The sequence below is a fragment of the Perna viridis genome, chromosome 13 (assembly GCF_037379345.1).
Source record: "Perna viridis isolate PV_CMFRI_1.1 ecotype Kerala chromosome 13, ASM3737934v1, whole genome shotgun sequence".
Classification (NCBI taxonomy): Eukaryota; Metazoa; Mollusca; class Bivalvia; order Mytilida; family Mytilidae; genus Perna; species Perna viridis.
In genome coordinates, this window is record NC_142457.1 from 34408908 (window position 1) to 34430879 (window position 21972).

At 33.2% G+C, this 21972-nt stretch overlaps 2 protein-coding genes across 4 annotated transcripts; both read right to left on the reverse strand.

The window, feature by feature from the left end:
* Positions 1 to 2871: 2871 nt before the first annotated feature.
* On the reverse strand, positions 2872 to 9481 carry LOC148600580 (fibrinogen-like protein A). Its single transcript, XM_088558702.1, has 5 exons — positions 9177 to 9481; positions 8394 to 8521; positions 6584 to 6680; positions 4793 to 4957; positions 2872 to 3199 (listed from the first exon to the last, which is right to left on the reverse strand). Exons 1-5 carry the CDS (start codon positions 9448 to 9450, stop codon positions 3186 to 3188), a joined length of 678 nt encoding a protein of 225 aa, XP_088414828.1. The 5' UTR covers positions 9451 to 9481; the 3' UTR covers positions 2872 to 3185.
* A 3168-nt stretch (positions 9482 to 12649) lies between these two features.
* On the reverse strand, positions 12650 to 20685 carry LOC148600581 (fibrinogen C domain-containing protein 1-B-like). Of its 3 annotated transcripts, none has more exons than XM_088558700.1 (5): positions 20347 to 20685; positions 17277 to 17404; positions 16445 to 16541; positions 13550 to 13714; positions 12650 to 12952 (listed from the first exon to the last, which is right to left on the reverse strand). In XM_088558700.1, exons 1-5 carry the CDS (start codon positions 20618 to 20620, stop codon positions 12702 to 12704), a joined length of 915 nt encoding a protein of 304 aa, XP_088414826.1. In that variant the 5' UTR covers positions 20621 to 20685; the 3' UTR covers positions 12650 to 12701. The 3 variants fall into 3 exon arrangements, with proteins under 3 accessions (XP_088414826.1, XP_088414825.1, XP_088414824.1); XM_088558699.1 differs by having other exon boundaries at positions 17277 to 17413; XM_088558698.1 differs by having other exon boundaries at positions 17277 to 17422.
* Between the last annotated feature and the right edge of the window lie 1287 nt (positions 20686 to 21972).

A 21972-nucleotide genomic window follows, 5' to 3' on the forward strand; every position in this document is an offset into this window, starting at 1 on the left:
CCTTAAGATAATTGCATGTTTTTTTATTAAGTTTTTTAATCTTAAGTCCACGACTGACGCCTAAAAATCATCCATACTTTCATAGCCCAATTAAATGATGATGAATAACAAAATGTTCTGTAACACATGTTTGAATCGAACATTGAGTAATCTAAAACCTGTGGAATCAGACACTTGTTAAAATATGTTATACTAATTTTAATGTAGTTTAATTGAGTAAACTGATCAGCTACCTAGATACGAAAATTAAAGTCCAAAAGGGTTTCTGTTTAGACATGCTTTAATGTACCATTATTCGTGAGTTTCAATATTCGTGCTTTGTCAAATTTCGTCTGTGGATATATAACGATGACTAATTCAAGACTCCAGCGAGTTAATTTTTTTTCACTTTTAGTCTGAATTAGAATTCATAATTAACACAAACAACAAAAGATGGGTATTATTAGTCTTTAAAGTACAGTTGTTTGTTTCTGTAGAATTGTTTGTGCTCTACTGGTTTATATGTTGTTGTTGTTTTTTTTTTTTTTTTTCGTTTTCAAATTATGAATGGATTTTATTTACACCGAGCATTACACGCAAGGTTCAATACATACGTAAAGCCAAGCGGAATAGGTATCAGATAGGTTTACAGAAATAGTTCAGGGAAGTGAATTAAAATTAGAACAAGCCTTTAAATTGAATTAAAATTGATCCACTTTATTAATCCTGTTTGCTTAACTAATTGTTTTAAATGGACAACTGTTTACCTACCTTATCTCGCCTATTTCGGGTATCGCTCCGTTATTCAACGACAAAGAATGTAAGAAAGAAGCGGAAAATGTAAATTGTAGGCTGTGCCAAACTCATGTCATATCCTGATAAAACTGCATGAATACATTTCCGAAAGGTCAGAAGGTCTGGGTCACAATGCTCCTGTTTACCATGCACCTTAAAAAGTGTATAATAGTGTTCCTTGCATAGGAAAAGCCTACAATTCTATGGTACAATGAATGAACCTTGTGTAAACGGAACCCTTTTGGATCTTAAAATATTTCCGTTCAGACAGGTGATTTGTTTACTCATATATACACCATGATGTAAAGAAATGTGTTCCTGTAATGTTTTGGAAAAAAACTTCAGAATAATGACGATATGAAAGACTTTTTTAATTGCCATATATACAGTAAAATTTGTGTATTTACACGTAGTCACCATGACGTCGTTTTATAAGACCCTCTTTTAAAACAAGCTAAATGGTAGAGGAGTCCCAATATCGTTTAATGGAAATTAATAATATATTTTTAGGCCTTGTAACAACTTTGCAAGTTGAGAGGGAAGGGAGTACATACTGGTGAATTTTTTTCCGACTTGGCTAATACACAAGGTCAGGGAAGTCTAACATTGCATTATCAACAAACTCCTGCGATATACGACTGATTTTGGACTTATTGTATTTGTCGACTGCGACAGTCGTTCTTTTCCTCACTTACTTACCGCTACAGACAGGCCTTTCGAAATTCTAGGACAATATTCAAATGAAACATCAATTGACAATCGGCTGATATTCACTTAGCATTCACTTTTTCCCGATTGAAAGATTTTTGTATTTTTTAGCGGACAGGCTGAAGCGTTTAAAGAATCTGTCCCGGAGAATGACCTTCCCATATTAGATGTTCAACACTTCTTTTTAATCTTTTGACCTTTTAATAGTTTCCCTGCTTTAGGTAGCATCAACCACTGAACATGTTTCATTTTAAGACAACATAACAATGACATGGGCTTAAGTACATCAGTTGTAACCAAGATATTATAATTGTAAAAGACGCAACTGAAGACACACACACACACACACACACACACACACACATATATATATATATATATATATATAGAGAGAGAGAGAGAGAGAGAGAGAGAGAGAGAGAGAGAGAGAGAGAGAGAGAGAGAGAGAGATGGGGTCAAGGCACTTTCTATACAGATAACTTCCATTAAATATCTATTACTATCTCGAATTTCGATTTTAGTCATCAATGAGTTCCAAATCCCACTCCATATATGACGATTTCGAAGCTAAGAAGGCTTTGTTATATCATTAAAGTTAGAGTAGCAGACCAAGCTCCTATAATTATTGTGCTTGTTTGGAAAGGACACTACAGTGACTGTCTAATGATATTTTATTTGGCAATCCACAGTGTTTACTTACACTCCTTGAGACGTTTAGGTTTCCCACACGTACAATTACCAAACGCACGCTTAGGTCTCACTAACTACATCCGGGTCAAATGGCCACCCCTATGGACATGTAGTATAAAAAAACATTGAACCTAGAAATATGCATTGTAAGTACATTATTTGTGTGTATTCTGATCAAAAGTAGTCAAAACAAAGCTGAGAAGGTGTACTTTAAAATCATATTTGTAGTTTACTACAAAAGTGCATGAATATTGTTTAAATGTGTGAGTAATTTGCCTCCATGCTGTCAGTTAGCAGAAAAGGTAAAAATGTTGATTTTCAGTATTTTTTATTCAAGTAAATTTGGGAAGAATTTCAACGGTCATTGTACCGTTAGAATTAGAATTATGATTTTTATTATGAATTATAACTTTTGCAATGATATGCAACTTTAAGGTGTCATTTGTCCTGGGAATTCACAGTGAAACTTTTAAAGTTACTTGTTTAACATGTAAAGTAATGGAAACGTTAGAAGTGGTTAGTGAGACCTTCGTACACACCAAACGCACGCTAAACGAATGCTTCCATCGTACGTTTAAACGAACGCTGATATCGTGCTTTGAAACGGGCGCTCCTAGCTTGCTTTTACATGGACGCTTCTTTTGTTCGAATTTTGTTCAAACATTCAGGCGTTGGAAGTTTGAGCTATGAACTATGAGCTATGCTAAATCTAGGTTTTTATTGCTTTGTACATGATTGTTTTTGACTGTATTTCATGCACAAGCATTTGAGTTTTTTTATTGTCGTTTGATCATCATAGCAGTCGACTTTAGTGAATATTTAGATCCCTTCCAAGTACTCCAATTTACACCATCGGCGTATGAAGTATGTTTCCCTCTTAGATACAGTCCGTTTAAGTTACTGGCGTGACATGCACCATACCACCACCCGCCTTTAAATTGTTCAGCACAGTTATTTTTTCATCTATCATTATCCTTGTCTTTCGTTGTAAACTTACTTCCATTTTGGTGCTCCTATATACAGTCTCCTGAAGTACAAATATAATGCAATTTCGACTGTTTAGATTTAACGAAGAAGTATACTACTATACATGTTTTGTTTTAGAATTAACGATGAAGTCTACTACTATACATGTTTTGTTTTAGAATTAACGAAGAAGTCTACTACTATACATGTTTTGTTTTAGAATTAACGAAGAAGTCTACTACTATACATGTTTTGTTTTAGAATTAACGATGAAGTCTACTACTATACATGTTTTCTTGGTGATCGGTCAAGAGACGAGGACACGGACCTTTGTATAAGCTATTTAGCTTCTTTCCGAATCATACCATGAGTTTGTTTGTTTACAAAAGTGTGTAATGTATCTGCTTGTGCTTATATACATTGTACCTGAATAAATATGTTTAAACTAAGAAACGATCTTTCCTTCAGATATATGACAATATGAAACTTGGTTTCAAAACGTCATATTCATACGTCTAAATGTCACACCCACCAAGCAATACATCGTATGCACTTATTGAAGGCAAATGCTTCCGCAGACTTAATAACCGCTTCCTTACTCACAACGTATCTCTCCGCTAAATAATCTTTCTGCTTAGAGTAACAATTTAACAGTGTGTGCATAAAACTAATGGAAGATCCATAAAGATCTTACCGATGAAATGTACAAGGAAACCTTTATTGGACTTAAAAAACTGTCTCGTTTTGACAGGTGTTCGGTTTACCCAGGTTAAACATAATTATAAATTTTAAAATGATTAAGCCTACGAAGTCAAAATCATTGGAAAATCCAGAGAGATCCTTTTCCCGCTAAAATTTCAAAAGTTTTATACTAAAAATCGAGCACTCTGACCCACCATTGTTTTCTATACACATTGTTGTAACATAAAATAGAATATTTCATATGCCTTTGATATCCTTGTTATTTTTAAACGGAACAGCGAACATTATCAAATTAAAGAAAGGATTATAAGAATCATGCAAAATATGGTGGAAAGCCTACATATTTTTATTTTTGATATTTCGTTTAAAACACTAAAAAATTATAAACACAAATTACCAGGTGGCTTTTCATATATGACCCTTGTTCATAGGAAGTATCTCTGTTAATGACACTAAAATACATTAGAAACCGCTTAATTTTGAATGTGGAATGAACGGAAAAGCAACAAAATAACTTAATTACAAAAAAATAAAATGTGAAGCCTTTTTTTGGGGGGGAGGGGGGTATCACATATTTCAGAATTTGACTGATTCTGAGAAGACCACTTTTTAATGACAGATATGACGGATATTATTATTTCAATTGGTTAAAGCATATAATAGTTTTATTTCAAATTTTGTCAACTTCCATTTTTATTTCTTTCAAAACTGTATGTATTTTTTCTTAAGTTGTCTTTTATTTTTCTCTTTCAAATTTTCTCATAAATTACATTTTTTTTAAAACAAACTTTACTTAATTTATTAAAACATAAAATTTATTCATAAATAAAGTGCCCGAGCATTTGTATTTTTAATCCAGTCAAGACTTCAGTGCTCAAATTCAATACTTCTGCCATTCAAATATCATGGATCAATCAATCACTTTTAAAACAAGAAGTTGATATGTATTTACCTGCATCCCCGCTATATCCGCTCACTTCGAGTTTAAATCCCTTACTTTCTGGTCCGACTGTAAATGTTCCATATTTGGCAAATCTTTTGTTTTGTTCGAAGTCTTCTAAATCAATCCTTAACATGTACGTTCCTTGTGACGTTATTTTGTGGATGTTGTCGTTTCCTGAAATAAACAGATTCTAGCTTGAGATTCTTCTATTATCGTATTTATGCACTCTTGAAGAAGTTTTTTGACAGTATTGAACTGAAAAAAAAAAAGAAATTAATGTAACTATGTTTGCAATATGAATTGTTACAGAGTTCTTTTTGTCTTGTAACTGACGCGTTATTATTTTTTCTACGAAACTTGTATTTTATGTTTTGTGATCTCAAATTTACGACCGGCGTTTAATGTGTAGTTTGTGTACTACGTCATGCTCTAGTACGTGATTTCATCAGATGATATCGATGTTACAATATCAACATATCAACACTCGTTTGATACAAATCTCGTGTCATGTGTTTAAATATTCGTAACAATTTGAACAAGAGTTATGCGTCCACTCGGCAGCTTGATGACAAATGTAATAAAAAATAGATAACAATTAAAACTTAACAAATTGCAAATGAAGAAAAAACTGCAAGTCGTACGATATAGTCATGTTTGTAAAAAAAAAACCAATTAAAATAATTTCGAAATTCAAAAAGATAACAATAAGAGTTGTACTAAGATTATTAGTTACACAGTTTAGAAGCACTTCGGCTTCGACTAAAGCAAAATGTGATACATGGTTGGACAGCCTACATATTTTATTTCTGATATTTTGTTGACAATGTCATAGTAAACAGAAATTAACATGTGGTCTTTCATATAACATGTGCTCTTATGAAATAAAAATTATATAGAATGTACAGTGAAATCCAAAATTAAGGGAGATAACTCTGTCAATGACGCTTAAATACAATGGAAACGGTTTGATCTTAAATGTAGATTATTTCCTAAGAGAAGAAAGATTGGAATGAATAATTATATATTTCATCATACAGTCCTATAAAGTAACTTTAAAACAAAAATAAAAATATGTAGCCTTATTTTAGGTGTATCACATTTTACAGAATTTGCATGATTCTTGCAAAGACTACAACTTAATTTTAATACTATTGAAAACATAGATATAGTCATGTTATTCGGCTACGATGCCCGGTTTCAGAAAGAGATTTTTTTTTAAACCGAGGCCAAATCACCATACTGCCAATGATTCTTTAGCTGGACCTTCCCACTATTCTTCCTTGCTTTAATTTGCTCTTATATTACTACCAGGTGTATTTGAAAATGGATAAAAAACATAAAAACATTGATTCTCTGTCAGAATGATTAAAGGCGGGTGTTTCTAGAAAAGCAGAGGATGCTTACCCTACCAGTAAGCTCCCAGTTTTTAATGGAGTCTGAGTTGCTAATTTTCTTTTGTTACTTTGTATGTATGGTTTTAGTTACTTTGTGTTCTTTGTTGTGTATGTCTGTTTTCCATGTCTGGTCTTTGTCTCTGGCTTACATTCTTTTGATTACCCTATAAACTTGAATCCCTTGATTACTCTCTAAGACAGTTGACAAAAAATAAATGAATTATGAAAAGTTTTGTACGAGTTGTTTTCATCAAACGTTAAAAAGCCTTAATTTATTGAATTTAAAACTACAGTTGATATAAATTTAATAAGTCTTTTGTTCCCAATCTTTTCATTAAAAATTTTCTTTGAAAAAGCTGCTTTTGTGGCACTTTTGAGTAGGCTTCATATTTAAACGAAGTCCTACCGAGCCAAAACTCAGAGTTCAAAGGTCCAAATCCGTATTTGTAAGACTCCCAATCTCTAAAGAAATTTACTGTTCCATCTTTGCGTCGCTGAAAAACCTTCAAATAAGAAAACAATATGGTTTTATGATAAACAGTTGTTGTCTTTGTTACTCAATATGATACTTTATGGTCCCAAGGAAATGATATTGTCTGAGGCTGTAAACTCCTTAATATAGATAAAATAGGTCTATACAAACTAATATTGATTAATATTATAATGGTATTGCGAGGCTAGCCATATTGGACTGGAGCGTAGCCGAACTCCAATATTTCTAGCCAAGGACCAATAGCTCAGCCTGTATGGAAAACCTTACGCAATTATACCTTTATTGGCTAACTAGTTCAATACGCCAGGCCAATATGAATTTTAACCAGTCAAAAAAGACGTATTGGACAGCTATATCCCGTATTGGCGCATTTTTGTATTTTGTAGTTATTGGCAGTTTTGACTAGTACAAAGGAGAATTGTAACTGTTTTATGATATTTCAATATAAAAGTGAAAGCATTAAATCAACATATTATGACATTATGCACAATGTATTGTAATATATCAATAAGTATTCAATATCAAGGAATGTGAGGAATTATTGACTACCGCTCGAACATTAGCCTAAATATGATCAGAAATGCCAATACAGTACAAAATATAAAAGTTCGCCAAAACCGGATTCAGCCGTCCAGTAGAAGTATTTATACTTGTGGACGCCATTGGCGAAAATGATATATATATTGTTTTTGTACTGAATTCTCCTTCAACCTAAAGATTGATGACGTCAAAATTTAAAATTACATTGTTTCATTGACGTCAACAAATTATTTGGAGACAAATCTGGGGTGATTTCGGCCAGCAAAATTTGACTCAGTCTAATATAGTTATCCTCGGACCAATAACTTAGCCGATATGAAAAACCTTATGCAATAATACTGTATTACAAAATGACGAGTTTAATAATTCCGTATAAGGAGACTTCCGGAATAGAAAAGTTTGGTAAACACATTTTACTTGCAAATTGATTATAATATATAAATTTAATCGGTAATAAATGTAATTATGCAAGAAAAGACGTGAATATCTGATTGAGGTGTACCGAGTTTTTACTTCGCCTCGGTAGTTCTTATCATGACAAAAATGTGTTACATTCACTACATATCTAAATTAACCAGTTTTCACTTCAAGTTTTAAATCATACAGAATATTTTGTGTCGTGCTGATTCACTTTCAATTTATAATGTAAAAACACTGACTTTACTTTTGTTCTTTAAATACCATTCTGCGTAAGAATCATGCAATTGGTAGCATATCATTTTCATCAAATTGTTTTTATTTGTCTCAAATATATTCAATATATTTAGTGAATAACCGAAAAGCTACTTATATTTATCTCGAAGCACCAGTGACGCAGCTTTTATTCTGCTTATATAGGGAAAAAGTACCCCCCCCCATTTTTCCATAGTCCATTTCAATTAAATTTGACCTATTAATATCTTAAAACAGCAAACGTTACAGACACTTTGGTGGTTATTTCTAGAGTTTATGAGGTATGATACTTAGATAATAAAGTAAATCATCCTTCATGTGCCACTTATACACATGCTGCTTAATTCTTAGACGGTGAAGTACTTAATTATATGTTCTGGGAAAAAGATAACCTCACATGCCAGTAGGTAGCATACTGAATGTTTCGGATGAGGTTTTTGAACTTATAATTATGACAAGACGAAAACATTCGTAAGCCACATGTCATAAAATACGGAACTATTCAACCTACAGTCCATCCGCCTTCATCTGTATCCATTTCACAAAATACCTCGAAACCTTGAGAACCATCAGGATAAATTGTGTAAATTCCACTCCGATTTCTTTTATCTAACTCACTACAGTCAGAGAGTCTTGGTGCTGAAAAAAAGACCTAAATTCTTAAAATATATATTACATAAACTTTGTATTTTCCTGATATTTTCTGTAAGAATCAGTCCGTGGGTGCACAATGGAGGAAAAACACATACTTCTTTCCATGAAATCTAAATCGAAATGTTATCTGAAATGCAGAAATGATTGTTTGATAACCCATTAAATTGACAGTATTATTGATGTTTTATGTTTTTTTGGTCAGCAGAATTAGCAAAGTACATTATTTGATTGATAATGGTTTAACGTCCTATGGCAGATATTTCATGCATTTCAGAACGAGAACGATTGACCAATCATACAAACCCTGTATTGTACAAACCCGACACGCTAAAGTCAATCGGTCGTAACACATGGCGTAAAAGCAGTGACTACCGTTTTTTAAGTCTTCCTTGCAACTGTGACTCGGTCGGGGTTCGAATCCACGACCTTCTGCACCCGAGGCGATCAGGCTAACTTGAGACCACCGAGTCAGTCCGCGATGGTACATTACATTCAAGTCGGATGTCTTAAACCGTTTCCTTTTAATTACATTTTATAATGATTCAAATAGTCGTATTTTCTAAGTACTTAGTTAGTAGACTAGAATCAAGTTGAAGATGAGGCAACCATAAAACTATTCCCACGCTAAAGTTTTACAAACCTTGTATTGAAGTAAGAAGTTCCGACTTCATTTTATCCATTGCTATGGTTACAGTTTCAAGACTGCTATTTAAAGAAGCAGCAACGTTTTCTTTCACAACTTGGTCTATATAGTCCTTGATAACAGTTTTCATATCAGTCATATCAATATTAGCCGTCAGCGATGCCGCCATTTTATCCACAAGAGGTAACGAAAGACTACTGATATTTCTTACTGTTGCACATGTTGCTACCATTGTGGAGAAAAAAGCAGCGAAAGTAAATATCAAAGTCATCCTTATTTTCTTGGATTTGTTGAGAAATTAAACAAATGTATAGTAGTAATGCGTTTGTAATTTGTGAGAAAACACTTGAAAAATATGATATTTGAGAGGATAAGAAATTTTATTGGTTAAAAGTATAATAATTGTGTCATTTGGTAAACTACAGATCTGTATACGTATCTGGCAAGCCAATTCGATACACCATTTTGTGACTCGGTCGGGGTTCGAGGCGAGCAGGCTACATTGAGACCACCGAGGCAGTCTACATTTCATTCGGATGTCTTAAACTGTTTTCTTTATAATTACATCCTTATAATGACTTAGTGGGTTTTTAGTGGAGTCCGAGTTGCTCATTTAATTTTGTGACTTTGTATGTATGATTTTAGCTACTTTGTGTTCTTTGTTGTGTTTGTCTGTTTTCAATGTCCAGGTGCTCTGGAAGGACTTCCTGCTATAGTTTTATTTTCTTCAAGCACATTAGTAAAGGTGTCTAAACCGAGTTCCTCTGGACTTTAATAGACTGGTTTGATTCAGATAGGTGTCGAAAGAGGTAGACCTAGGGTAAGGGACACAATTCTTACAAGTTATTGGAACGTTTGTATTTAGCATTTAACATCAATCTTATAAGCATCAAAGTAACTTGGACTGATTTCATTCTGTTTCAAATTATAGCTTGATAGGCTTTGAAAAATTGAATATGATACATACATACACTCATGATAACTGATTTCATGAGTTATTTCCCTTACTCTATGATCTACCTCCTTGACCGAAGTTAAATAAAAAAATATTGTCACAAATTGGCTTTAAGATGTACGCTATTTACCCTTTTTTTCCTTATTAACCGATATGAAAACATGCGCCATGTTGTTAACTGTAAATTATGGACTTAAGAGGCTTACGAGTCTGTACGAAAATCGGTCCTTTGGCACAGAATGAGTTTTATCCCACAGAATTTTTGTTCCAATGTAATGTATATATCATGTAGAATATAGTTTAAAATCACCTAACAATGCAAAAAAAAAAAATGCTCAAATTAAAGATTTATTTCCCCATTTTCAATGAATTTCAATATTTTGTATGTAAATTATATCTCTTTAATCGTTGAGGTTAATCAAAAACTTTCAATTTTGAAAAAGGATGTATTTGTGGTATGGAATGGTTGAATCTTTTTATACAAAATTGTCACGTGCCACCCACTGCCTGGTTGTTGCATGGATTCCCTCTCAATGGAATTCGCCATCATTACTTCCTATCGTTAGTCGAGAAATTATAGAACTTGCTTTCAATTTGTGACAAAGCACTTGTAGTAAGTACCTTTTTTTTCTCTGATCGTTTGTAGGATGAAAGGTACATTTCTGTGTTTAAGACATCATAATTGAATTAACTGGTTATGAGTAGATCTGTATAAGGATTGGGTAAGCCACAAAGTTACAATACGTTGACAGTTTTGTAAAACATTTTAAGTGAGTGGAATGTTATCAATGCACATAAAAAAATGTCTATACACATTATACAAATGAAGACCAAGTTTAATAAAGGCATATTTATCAAAAGGAAGAGGAGATGCGAATATATTTCCCGCCATTTCGGTTTCATGAATATTCACTCAAAGTACTCATATAAAAATATGAGCTATGACTTATAACATAGAGTAAACGAAACTCTTTAAGATGACAAACATTTTGTTAAGAAATCTGTAACCATGCCATCGTATTACAGTAGCAGTCTTTGGAAGAATCATGCAAATTCTGAAATATGTGATACACCCCAAAAAGAACACACATTTTTATTTTATTATTCAGTCTCTTTATACGTCTATATAGTGAAATGTATAATAATTCATTTCAATCTGTCTGCTCTTACATGTAGGAGATAATTAACATAGAAATTCTTATGGTTAATACTGTATTTTAGTTCAATTGTAGATTTTCTTTCTTTATTTTGAATTCTGCAGTACATTCTGTATATTTTTATATTTTTATGATAACGGATTCTATGAAAATACACCTTTTATTTTCTGTTTTCTTGAGTTAAATTTTAAACAAAATATCAAAAATAAAAATATGTAAGCTTTTCAACCATATATCTCATTTTGCACGATTCTTAGCCGGAGTACTACTTAAATGTATCTGTATCTTTAAACACCTTACACCAGTTCTAATATCCAAAAAGTAGTTTGATTCAAACAGCTTACAATTAACGAGGATAGGTCCTAAGCTACCATTCAAATGCATGGAGATTTGTCATTTACAGAGCGCTGATCTTAGTATTAAAAGAAAACAACTATTTTTGGATAACAGTACAAATAAAAATTAAGACGCATATATATTTCTACATAATAAAAATAATAAGAAAAGCATGGAGCAGAAGATTTTGAATTGGTACATGCGCTTTGTGATCCCGGAAGTAAACAATTAAATGCAGATCGGAAAATGAAACTAAAACGAGTCTGACGAACCCTATTACTACTGCTTCCATAAATTAACACATGAAATTTCATATGTTTTTTAAGTGAATTGAGCGAATTGAATTTGACAAAATTTACATTAAATTGGATAAATAGAGCCTTCATGTGATTTTCACGAAACTTGTCATGTGAAGGAGTAATCAAGGAAACCAAGGTTCTAGAGGTAATCAAAAGAATGTAATCAAGGGACAAAGATCAGACATAGAAAACAGACATACACAACAAAGAACATAAAGTAACTAAAATAACACATAAAAAGTAACTCGGACCCTACTAAAAATTGGGAACATGGACCAGGTGCACCGGTAGGGTAAGCGTCCTGTGCTTTATAACATAACCCTGTTCCACATTGTTAGAAATTAATGTTAAGTGAATATCAAGTGAAATTCACATTAATGACGTCTGAAGTTTACATAAATTATAGGCAAAACTCGACTCGCATTAATTTCACGTGATCAATATTTGTTGCATACAAATCTTTGTTTCCTTGTATATTATTTTTGTCTTTGAGTCCATTTTATCATAGAAGACAAACCTAGACCACATAAGCCAGACGAACGCACCTTTTACCGGGTTTTGGGTCATTGTAACAATTACGGTCTTAAGATACATTTTGTTCGAATTTCGAATTTCGATTATGATAAAACAAGGCTTTAAAGGTTTCGAGACTATGATGTTTTGCGTAAATCTTCGTTTTTATTTAGTTTGTACATTAAACAAGGTCTGAAGTAAAAGACTATCAATAAGTAAATATATATTTGTTTGCACCGGAATACAGCTATTTTCATTGTTTTCATTGACGCTTGATCATCATAGTGGTCGACTTCAATGAGTTTTTATATCCCCTCCAAGATTTCCAATTGACACCATCGGCATATGAACTATGATTTCCTCTAAGATACAATCCGTTTAAATTACTGGCGTGACATTCATTGTACCACCACCCGCCTTTGTAATGTCCAGCACAGTCGTTGTGCCATGAATCATTATCTTTGTCTTTTGTTGAAAACTTACTTCCATTGTGTGGATATGTCAAAGAGTCTCCTGAAGTACAAATATGATACAAAGAAATATGATGTTATATGATTGGTAGATAATTTGTAGGTATCAGATTCTATAGACTAATTTGGCGGCGAGTCGTCATTGACAAAGTCCCATGCGGGTCCGGGTGTCAAAAGAATAGGCCTGCAGCAGCGCTAAGCTTGTCGTCAAGTGCAAAATGGGGGAAAGAAAAGATCAGAAAAATGCATGTCAAAACCCACCGAACTGACAATATAATTTCACTCAAGGATGTTTCTTTTCTATTTGGAAAGACTGTTACGTATTTTATCTTTGCATAATCGGATTCATTCGTAAATTCTGCAAAAGAATGTTAAAAAAAGAAATTTTTGATGTAGTTATCTGCCCTTTAAATGCTCATTTAAAGTGCATTTCAATGGAATTTTATCGAAAAGACCAATATAATATGGAAAATCTTATTTTTTTTCTTGATTCTGATAGTGCAAATAGTCAAATTAAACTTTCCGAATGGTGTGGTTTTTTATACCATGTTTCATCCACTGCCTGATTCTTACTGAGTTTGACACTTAATAGTTAATAATTTGGTTTTTCACTTTTTACAACTTATTATCCTATTATTACCTGCATTCCCGGTGTATTCACTCACTTTGAGTTTATAACCACTACTCTCTGGTCCTACCGTAAACGTTCCATATTTTGCGTATTTTCTGTCAAGCTCGAAGTCTTCTAAATCAATCCTTAACATGTACGTTCCTTGTGACGTTATTTGGTGGATGTTGTCGTTTCCTGAAAGTGATATAGAAAAAAAAAATAATAATAAACGACGACAATAATGAATTTTGGTTCTTAAATAAATTATATATTATGTTTATATTCTATTTTTATACCATTTATTGTGTATTGCGTGAACCACGTTTTGTAGGTGATTTCGCCAGATTATAAATGCATGTTGAAGTAACTATATCAGCCAACCGAGACAAAACTGACAAACAATCTCTTCATTTATTCGTAACTAAAATGAATACAAGAATGTTTCTAGCTCATTGATTAATGCAATCACAAGAAAGAAACCAAACAAAAACACAAAAAAAAAACAAACAAACAAAACCAAACAAAACAACAAAAAAAAAAAAAAAATAAATAAATAAATAAAAACAAAACAATTGAAAAAAAAATACGCACGGGTTCTACAAAGAGCAAAGGACGAATAAACGAACGGCAAGTCGACAAATAAAATATAAGAATAGGAGATGTGATATGTTTGTCAGTGAGACAGTCATCGACCAAAAAGCCAAGCACCGAAAAATAAAACGTCTGCAGGACACAACACCAACTTCAATTATGGGCAAACCAATACCTGAAAGCAAGCTGTATAAGGCCCTAAAATAAATGAAAATGAAACTATTTATAAAAGACGACAATCGACCTAATCTATAAAAAAACGTAAAACGAATTACAATGAACATAAAAAACAACGACTGCCACTGAAAAACAGTTTGCTGCTTTAGAACAGGCACCTAAAGTATGTTGCGGGTTAAACATGTTTGTGAGCGCTAAACCCTCTCCTAATCTGGGACAGTGGTGGGAAACTACAACAATACAACGAACTATAAAAATCTATTTAAATTCAAATAATGAGACAAAAGACAATCTGTATCTAGCTCGAGAGAGTACTCGCTCTGTAAGCTAGTTCAAAATTCAAAATCCACTGTTAAGCACATCTTGTTTACTAACACATAAATATCAATAACACACGTCCAACAGGATTTAATAAAATATATCATAAAATATCTAAGTAAAAGAGTAATCAAGGGAACCAAGATTCTGACAGAAACTAAAAGAACGCAATCCTGGGACAAAGACCAGATGGAGAAAATAGATACATACAACCAAGAACATAAAATAACTAAAATAATACAAAGTAACGGAAATAAATGCGCAACTCGGACTCTGCTATAACGGGAAACAGGGATCAGGTGTTTCGGTAAGGTAAGCGTTCTCTGCATTTCTAAAAACACCACCCGAGAATTGCTCATTAAGAGTCAAGTCCGGGGTAGACGAAAGAGGAAGGGAAAACTACGACACGTTGAACAAATCGGGTACAATGTTGTAGATGGATACACCAAAACGACCCACGAGTTCATGATGACGGCCATAAAACGTCTGTAGTGATGACTTCAAGTCCAGCGCAAGTGTCGTGGTAGAACGGCCAAGATAAAAGTCAATGACGTTCATGCGACGATTTACATAGTAATGTTACGTGAGACTCATAAATCTTGAACTTTGTGAAAGAACTATAAAACGCTAACGGCATACTAGAAAACATGGAATAGAGTACCAATGCAGTTGATCATAGAGTAGTCTGGATGTTTACACACAATATTTATTGAGAGCATCTAATAAAATATCTCATTAAAACAAGACCTGCATGCAAATGCCAAGATAAAAGTAATGATAGGAAGCTTAAGTAGGACGAAACGCAATTAATTAATATTTGATTCATTATCAAGATCCAATTAGAACCAATAAAATCATTAATTACATGATTTAACAATGATACGGTGGAGATTACCCTTACGGATAACTTTACCCAGATATTTTTTTTTCCAGACTTAAACTTTCGAGTTTTGTTACATGACCATAAAAAAACTAGTATGTCAAATCACATTTTGTTTACGTTTCGACAAGTACAGCCAAACGTCAGCATCAAACTTTTCTATTTATGGCAGATATATTAAAATCTTAACAAATTTATAGTAACGAAAACTTTGACTCCAGTAATACAGAGATTTCGATTCAAAATAACGTTTTAAAGCCTTTCTAAAAATTAATCATATTTGAGGAAAAGCTAAACGATGTTAGGAAAATCTCAAATCGATATGCTTTACGAAACCCAAAACCAGGCGTTGATTTCACAAAAAGTCGTAAGTGTAAAATTGATCGTAAGTAATGAAGTCACAACCTGAAATATCTTTATGACGTCATAACTTACGATCAATTTCACACTTACGGCTTTTCATGAAATCGAGGTTAGATCATTAAATAACCAGTGATGTTTTATCTCCACTTTATTATTTATTTTTTTTATCTATTTCTCTAACCCTCTTTGCTGCTTTTTTGGTTCGCAAATTACTAATTACAAATTAGACATACTGGATGTACCTGCATAATTAAGACATTTCACATGCAGCCTCTGCGTGAGTAAGAAATAATTTGTACTTGAACACTAAAGCCGTTTGTGAGAAATAATATTGTACAAGCAATTTATGGCCTGTCTAAGTTGATTTTATGTAAGAATATAAGTCAATCATTCTAAGCCTTAATTAATTACAATGTTACATTAAAGCTTCGTCAGTTGAATATGGCTTCTTTGTGCAAACAAATTGTTTTCACTTACAATAACTTTGAAATTTTTATAAGAAATTTAAAGGTTTTAAAATAACTGGATTTTTTTCATTGAATGTTGTGCTTGACAAGGTGCAGCTTTCTGGTTGAGAATTTTTAATACAGTCCTACCGAGCCAAAACTCAGAGTGCAATGGTCCAAATCCGTATTTGTAAGAATCCCAATCTCTAAAGAAATTTACTGTTCCATCTTTGCGTCGCTGGATAACCTACGATTAATAAAACATCCTGGTTTATAGATTGTAGAGGACAATATGGAATTTTATGGACCCAAGGATCCGAAATCATATTGACTGAGGCTGTAACTTTAGTTAATATTGATTCCAGATGTCCATACTACCTCGTTTTGCCAATACAAAGGAGAACTGTAACCGTTCTTAAACCGTTCAATATAGAAAGGAAACTTATTTAATCAAGTTAGTATGACATTATGCATAAAGTGTCAGACTCTGTAAAAATCAGGCAATGGGTGAAAGATGGAATGAAAGTAACATGGCAATAAATAGGCCATAAAAATTTTAATCAAGCAATATCAGAAATTATGGAATGGCATTGTTTATCATTTCGTACAAGGACAATTTTGGAATAGAATAGATGTTTTTGTGATAACAATTTTAACTACAACCCATTATAAAATATAACTTAAATTCGTAATTACCGAAACTATATAAAGAAGATGTAAATTTTTGATGGAGGTCTACATATACCAGGCTTTTATCTTAAAATAAAAAATAAAAAAAAACAAACAAACAAAAAAACAAAGGCGCATTCCATTCACCAAATATACCAATCAGTATTCCATTCAACAAATATACCAATTAGTATTCCATTTAACCAGTTTTCACTGCCAGTTGGTTATTCGGAATATTTTTGAACTTATCATCATGATAACAAGCAACATTCATTAGTCACATTTTCAAACCTAACTGAATTATTCAACATACGGTCCATCCGCCTTCATCTGTATCCATGTCACAAAACGCCCCGAAACCTGAAGAATCATCAGGATAAATTGTGTAAACTCCACTCCGACTTCTTTTATCTAACTCACTACAGTCCGTGGGCCTTGGTGCTGAAAAACCTGTAAATTCTTAAAATATAATCTATAAACTACTACACTGTCTATGAATCAGGCAAAACATATATAAAATGCGGCACAACAAAAACACACAGATTTGATTGTACTATCCAAATATTTATACCTCAAAACATCCAGAAATTACCATCAAAATATTTGAAAAAATGCCTTATTTAAATATTGAAAGGGGAAATGTAGTTCAAATGCAACACGAAACAAATAGCGGTATTTGTTTCCCCAAACTTTTCCCTATATCAGCATTAAAAATATCTACGTCATGGATGCTTTGGGGTATATTTAAATAGCTTTTCGGTTGTTTTCTTAGATGTATTCAATATACCATAGGCAAAAAATGACCGAATTGTAAATACCGATGTGCTGTCCATTGTCTGCTTTTCTTGCAGAATGGTATTTATGTGTGTTTTTTTTTTTTTTTTTTTTTTTGCAATCGCTGTTTGTTTTACTGATTATATATAAAAAGAACTTGTCTTTTGAATTATCAAAGAGAAGTTTTTGTTTCTTATGACTGTCCTCCAACCAACCATGTATATTTTAGCTTCAACCACTCCAACCAACCATGTATATATTAGCATCAACCACTCCAACCAACCGTGTATATATTAGCTTGGTGGACATTTTAATCATCAGGAACACCTATACATAACATGTATAATGTTTATTCTAATATAAGATGCTTAAAAGGTCTTAATACCAGAGCAGAGGTAAAACGGTGATAACATATAATGCGGTTATATTTCTTTTGAAGTCAACCGTGCTATAATCATCTATGGTTAGGACAATGCACCGCCAGGAAGAGCACTAACTTCCGAGCAGGCTATTTCTATTTCTATATCACGTATAATAACTGGCAGCCAAGTCATTCTAAATAGAATATTTATCTACCCTTGTTGGTTTAATTGTGCCAAAATGAATTATTTTTGTAAATGAAATGCTTAGGATAAACGACTTTGAAATTCTTTTACTTCCAAAATCATTATTCATGGCATTCGTTTTTGTCTTTTTTCGTAGATGCCAATTCTGGTTCCACCGTTACAGCAAAATAGTTTACTGTTCTTCCTTATCACATAAAACTGTTTGATACTAACACGATGAAAGCTAGGCCAGCTGTTCTACGATGAACTGCCCTTTCACAATTGTGAATCCATGTATGCCTTATTATTTGTTTACATCAAGGATACCATAAACATTGTCAAAAGAATGTGTGAAGACAATAATCATCGTATATACTAATGTAATTTCATGTACTTGTGTATATTTGTTGAACTAACAGGTAAATTGACCACAATCTTTATGCTTTGTGTGATTTGGTCAGCAAAATTAACATAGCACATTGATTGATTAATTATTGTTTCACATCCTATGTCAGACGAATTTAAGAACGATTAGCACTGCTTTCTACTAATCCAACAAGCTATTGCGGATTTTTATTGTACCAACTCACAGAAGCAGGTAGGCATGTCATCCCACTATGACGTATTGTTATGATTCAGAACCAACCAATCGTCACTCTATCCCCAAAATACCATATGCTTAGTAGAAAAGCGGTTACTGTCAATTTTGAAGTCTTTGTTATGACTCGTCGGGGTTCAAACCAACGATCTTCAGACGAGCACGCTGAGACCTCTGAGGCGGTTAACGACATGCCACAGACGAGCACGCTGAGACCTCAGAGGCGGTTAACGACATGCCACAGACGAGCACGCTGAGACCACTGAGGCGGTTAACGACATGCCACAGACGAGCACGCTGAGACCTCAGAGGCGGTTAACGACATGCCACAGACGAGCACGCTGAGACCTCTGAGGCGGTTAACGACATGCCACAGACGAGCACGATGAGACCTCTGAGGCGGTTAACGACATGCCACAGACGAGCACGCTGAGACCTCTGAGGCGGTTAACGACATGCCACAGACGAGCACGCTGAGACCTCTGAGGCGGTTAACGACATGCCACAGACGAGCACGCTGAGACCTCAGAGGCGGTTAACGACATGCCACAGACGCTCTATGAGCGACCTAACGTCATCACTACAGTCGTGAACTCGTGGATCGTTACGGTGTATCCATCTGTACCATTAAAACTGATTTGTTCAACGTGTCATAGTTTCCTCTTCCGTCTATCCTGGACTTGACTCTTTATTGGCAACTCGATGGGGGTTTCTAGAAAATCTGAAGACGCTTACCCTGCCGATGCACCCGGTTCATGCTCCCAGTTTTTAGTGGAGTCCAAGTTTCTCATTTCCTTTTGTTACTTTGTATGTATTATTTTGGTTATTTTGTGGTTTTTTTTGTTTTTTTGTGTGAATCTGTTTTCCATGTCTAATCTTTGTCCTTGGATCACATTCTTTTGATTTCTGCTGGAATCATGGTTCCCTTAAGTACTCTTAAATGCGCATGTCACAATTTCACAGACCTTTTAGCATGATAGACCACATCTGGTTGGGTCTATTTTTATTGACAGCTTCTTAATGATTTAAAATAATTTATTTGAGCATCCATCAGTCTTATTATTATGGTATTTAAAATTTGAATCAAGCTCAACATAAAACCTAATTATACCTTTAAATAATAGGGCATGTAAGTCTCGTTCTAGTTTCATTTTATTAACAGGAATATCCGATATAGAACGTATTGAAAACCGAAGACCGATCTGTATTTTATAGTTTACTTCCGGGTACTCCGCTGTATAACAATGTAAAATCTTCTAGTTTATGTATTTTCTTACTACATTTATCATGTAAAAATAGTTATTTTTCATTTTTATCGGTATTTTTTACACAGAAAGTTTTTTGCCCTTAACACTGAACTCAACGCTCTCTAAATGACAAATCTCTATGCTTTTAAATAGTAGATTAGAACCCATTCTCTTGAAATCACGGGGTCACATGACGAGACTTACATACCCTATACAAACCTTGTTTTGGTGTCCGAAGTTCCGATTTCAATTTTTCCATTGCTTTAAATACTGTTTCAACACTTTCATTTAAAGAAGAAGCAACCTGTTCCTTCACTATGTGGTCTATATAATCTTTGATAACAGATTTCATATCAGTAATATCAATATTTGCCGTCAGTGGTGCCGCTATTTTATCCACGAGTGGCAATGGAATACTACTGATATTTCTCACGGTAGCACCTGTTGAAACAATTGTTGAGAAAAACACAACAAAGACGATAATCACACCCATGGTTACTCCTAAACGTTTCTGGAGTAGCTGTTAGTGTAATACAGAATTATTGATACAAACAGTAGGAAGTGATTGTGTTTTGAGGTGTTGGCAGATGATTAATGATTATAATTAAGTTATTTTGACTACGTTCCTCACTAAATGTCATTAATGTCTGAAAAAAAAAACATGTTGATGAGGTGTATATATATATATATATATATATATATATATATATATATATATATATATATATATATATAGACATAGATATATACATTATGTATTAAGTAGCTGTCTTTCTAAGAATCATGCAAAATCTGAAAAATGTGATACACCCCAAAAAAAACATGTTGATGAGGTGTGTATATATATATATATATATATATATATATATATATATATATATATATATATTACGTATTAAGTAGCTGTCTTTCTAAGAATCATGCAAAATCTGAAAAATGTGATACACCCCAAAAAAAACATGTTGATGAGGTGTATATATATATATATATTATGTATTAAGTAGCTGTCTTTCTAAGAATCATGCAAAATCTGAAAAATGTGATACACCCCAAAAAAAGGCTACATATTTTTATGTTGCAATTAAGTTGTTTTATGGGTCTATATTATGAAATGTACAAATATTCATTCCAATCTGTCTGCTCTTAGGAGATAATCAACATTGAAAATCCAATAGATTCTATTGTATTTGAGTGTCATTTACAGAGTTATCTCCTTTACTTTCGAATTCTACAGTGCATTCTACACAATTTTTATCTCCTATGACCACGGGTTATATGAAAAAAACAAATGTTAATTTCTGTTTACTAAAGCATTGTAAACAAAATATCAAAAATAAAAATATGTAGGCTTTCCAACCATGTAAGTCATTTTGCATGATTCTTAGCTGGAGTGCTACTTAAGTAATTATGCAAGAATCTTGGTCGGTGAGGTTAGTATTTATGTAAGAATGTTGGTCGGTAAGGCAAATATCTATGTAAGAATCTTCGTTGAAGAGGAAAAAATACAAGAAAATGGATGGATATGGTTAAACTCTACAAGTTCACCACCAGAAAACCTAAGTCCCAAAATGGTACACACCACCAGAACGATAACAATTCTTCAAAGTCAAATTAAAAAGTAACATAACGTTGAAAAAGTAAAAACCTACCTGCTTTTGCTTTTTTGTGGCATCGACATTAATAAAATGCAGTATCATATTTGCACACTTAACCGCGATGTTTGAGGGCCTTCGTAGACAAGCTCAGGAACAACGTCTGACATTCGAATTTCGCACTAAACGGCTCCGCAAGCCCTCTCGGAACATCCTACAATTTGTAAAGTCGGGAACAATTAAATGATTTTAA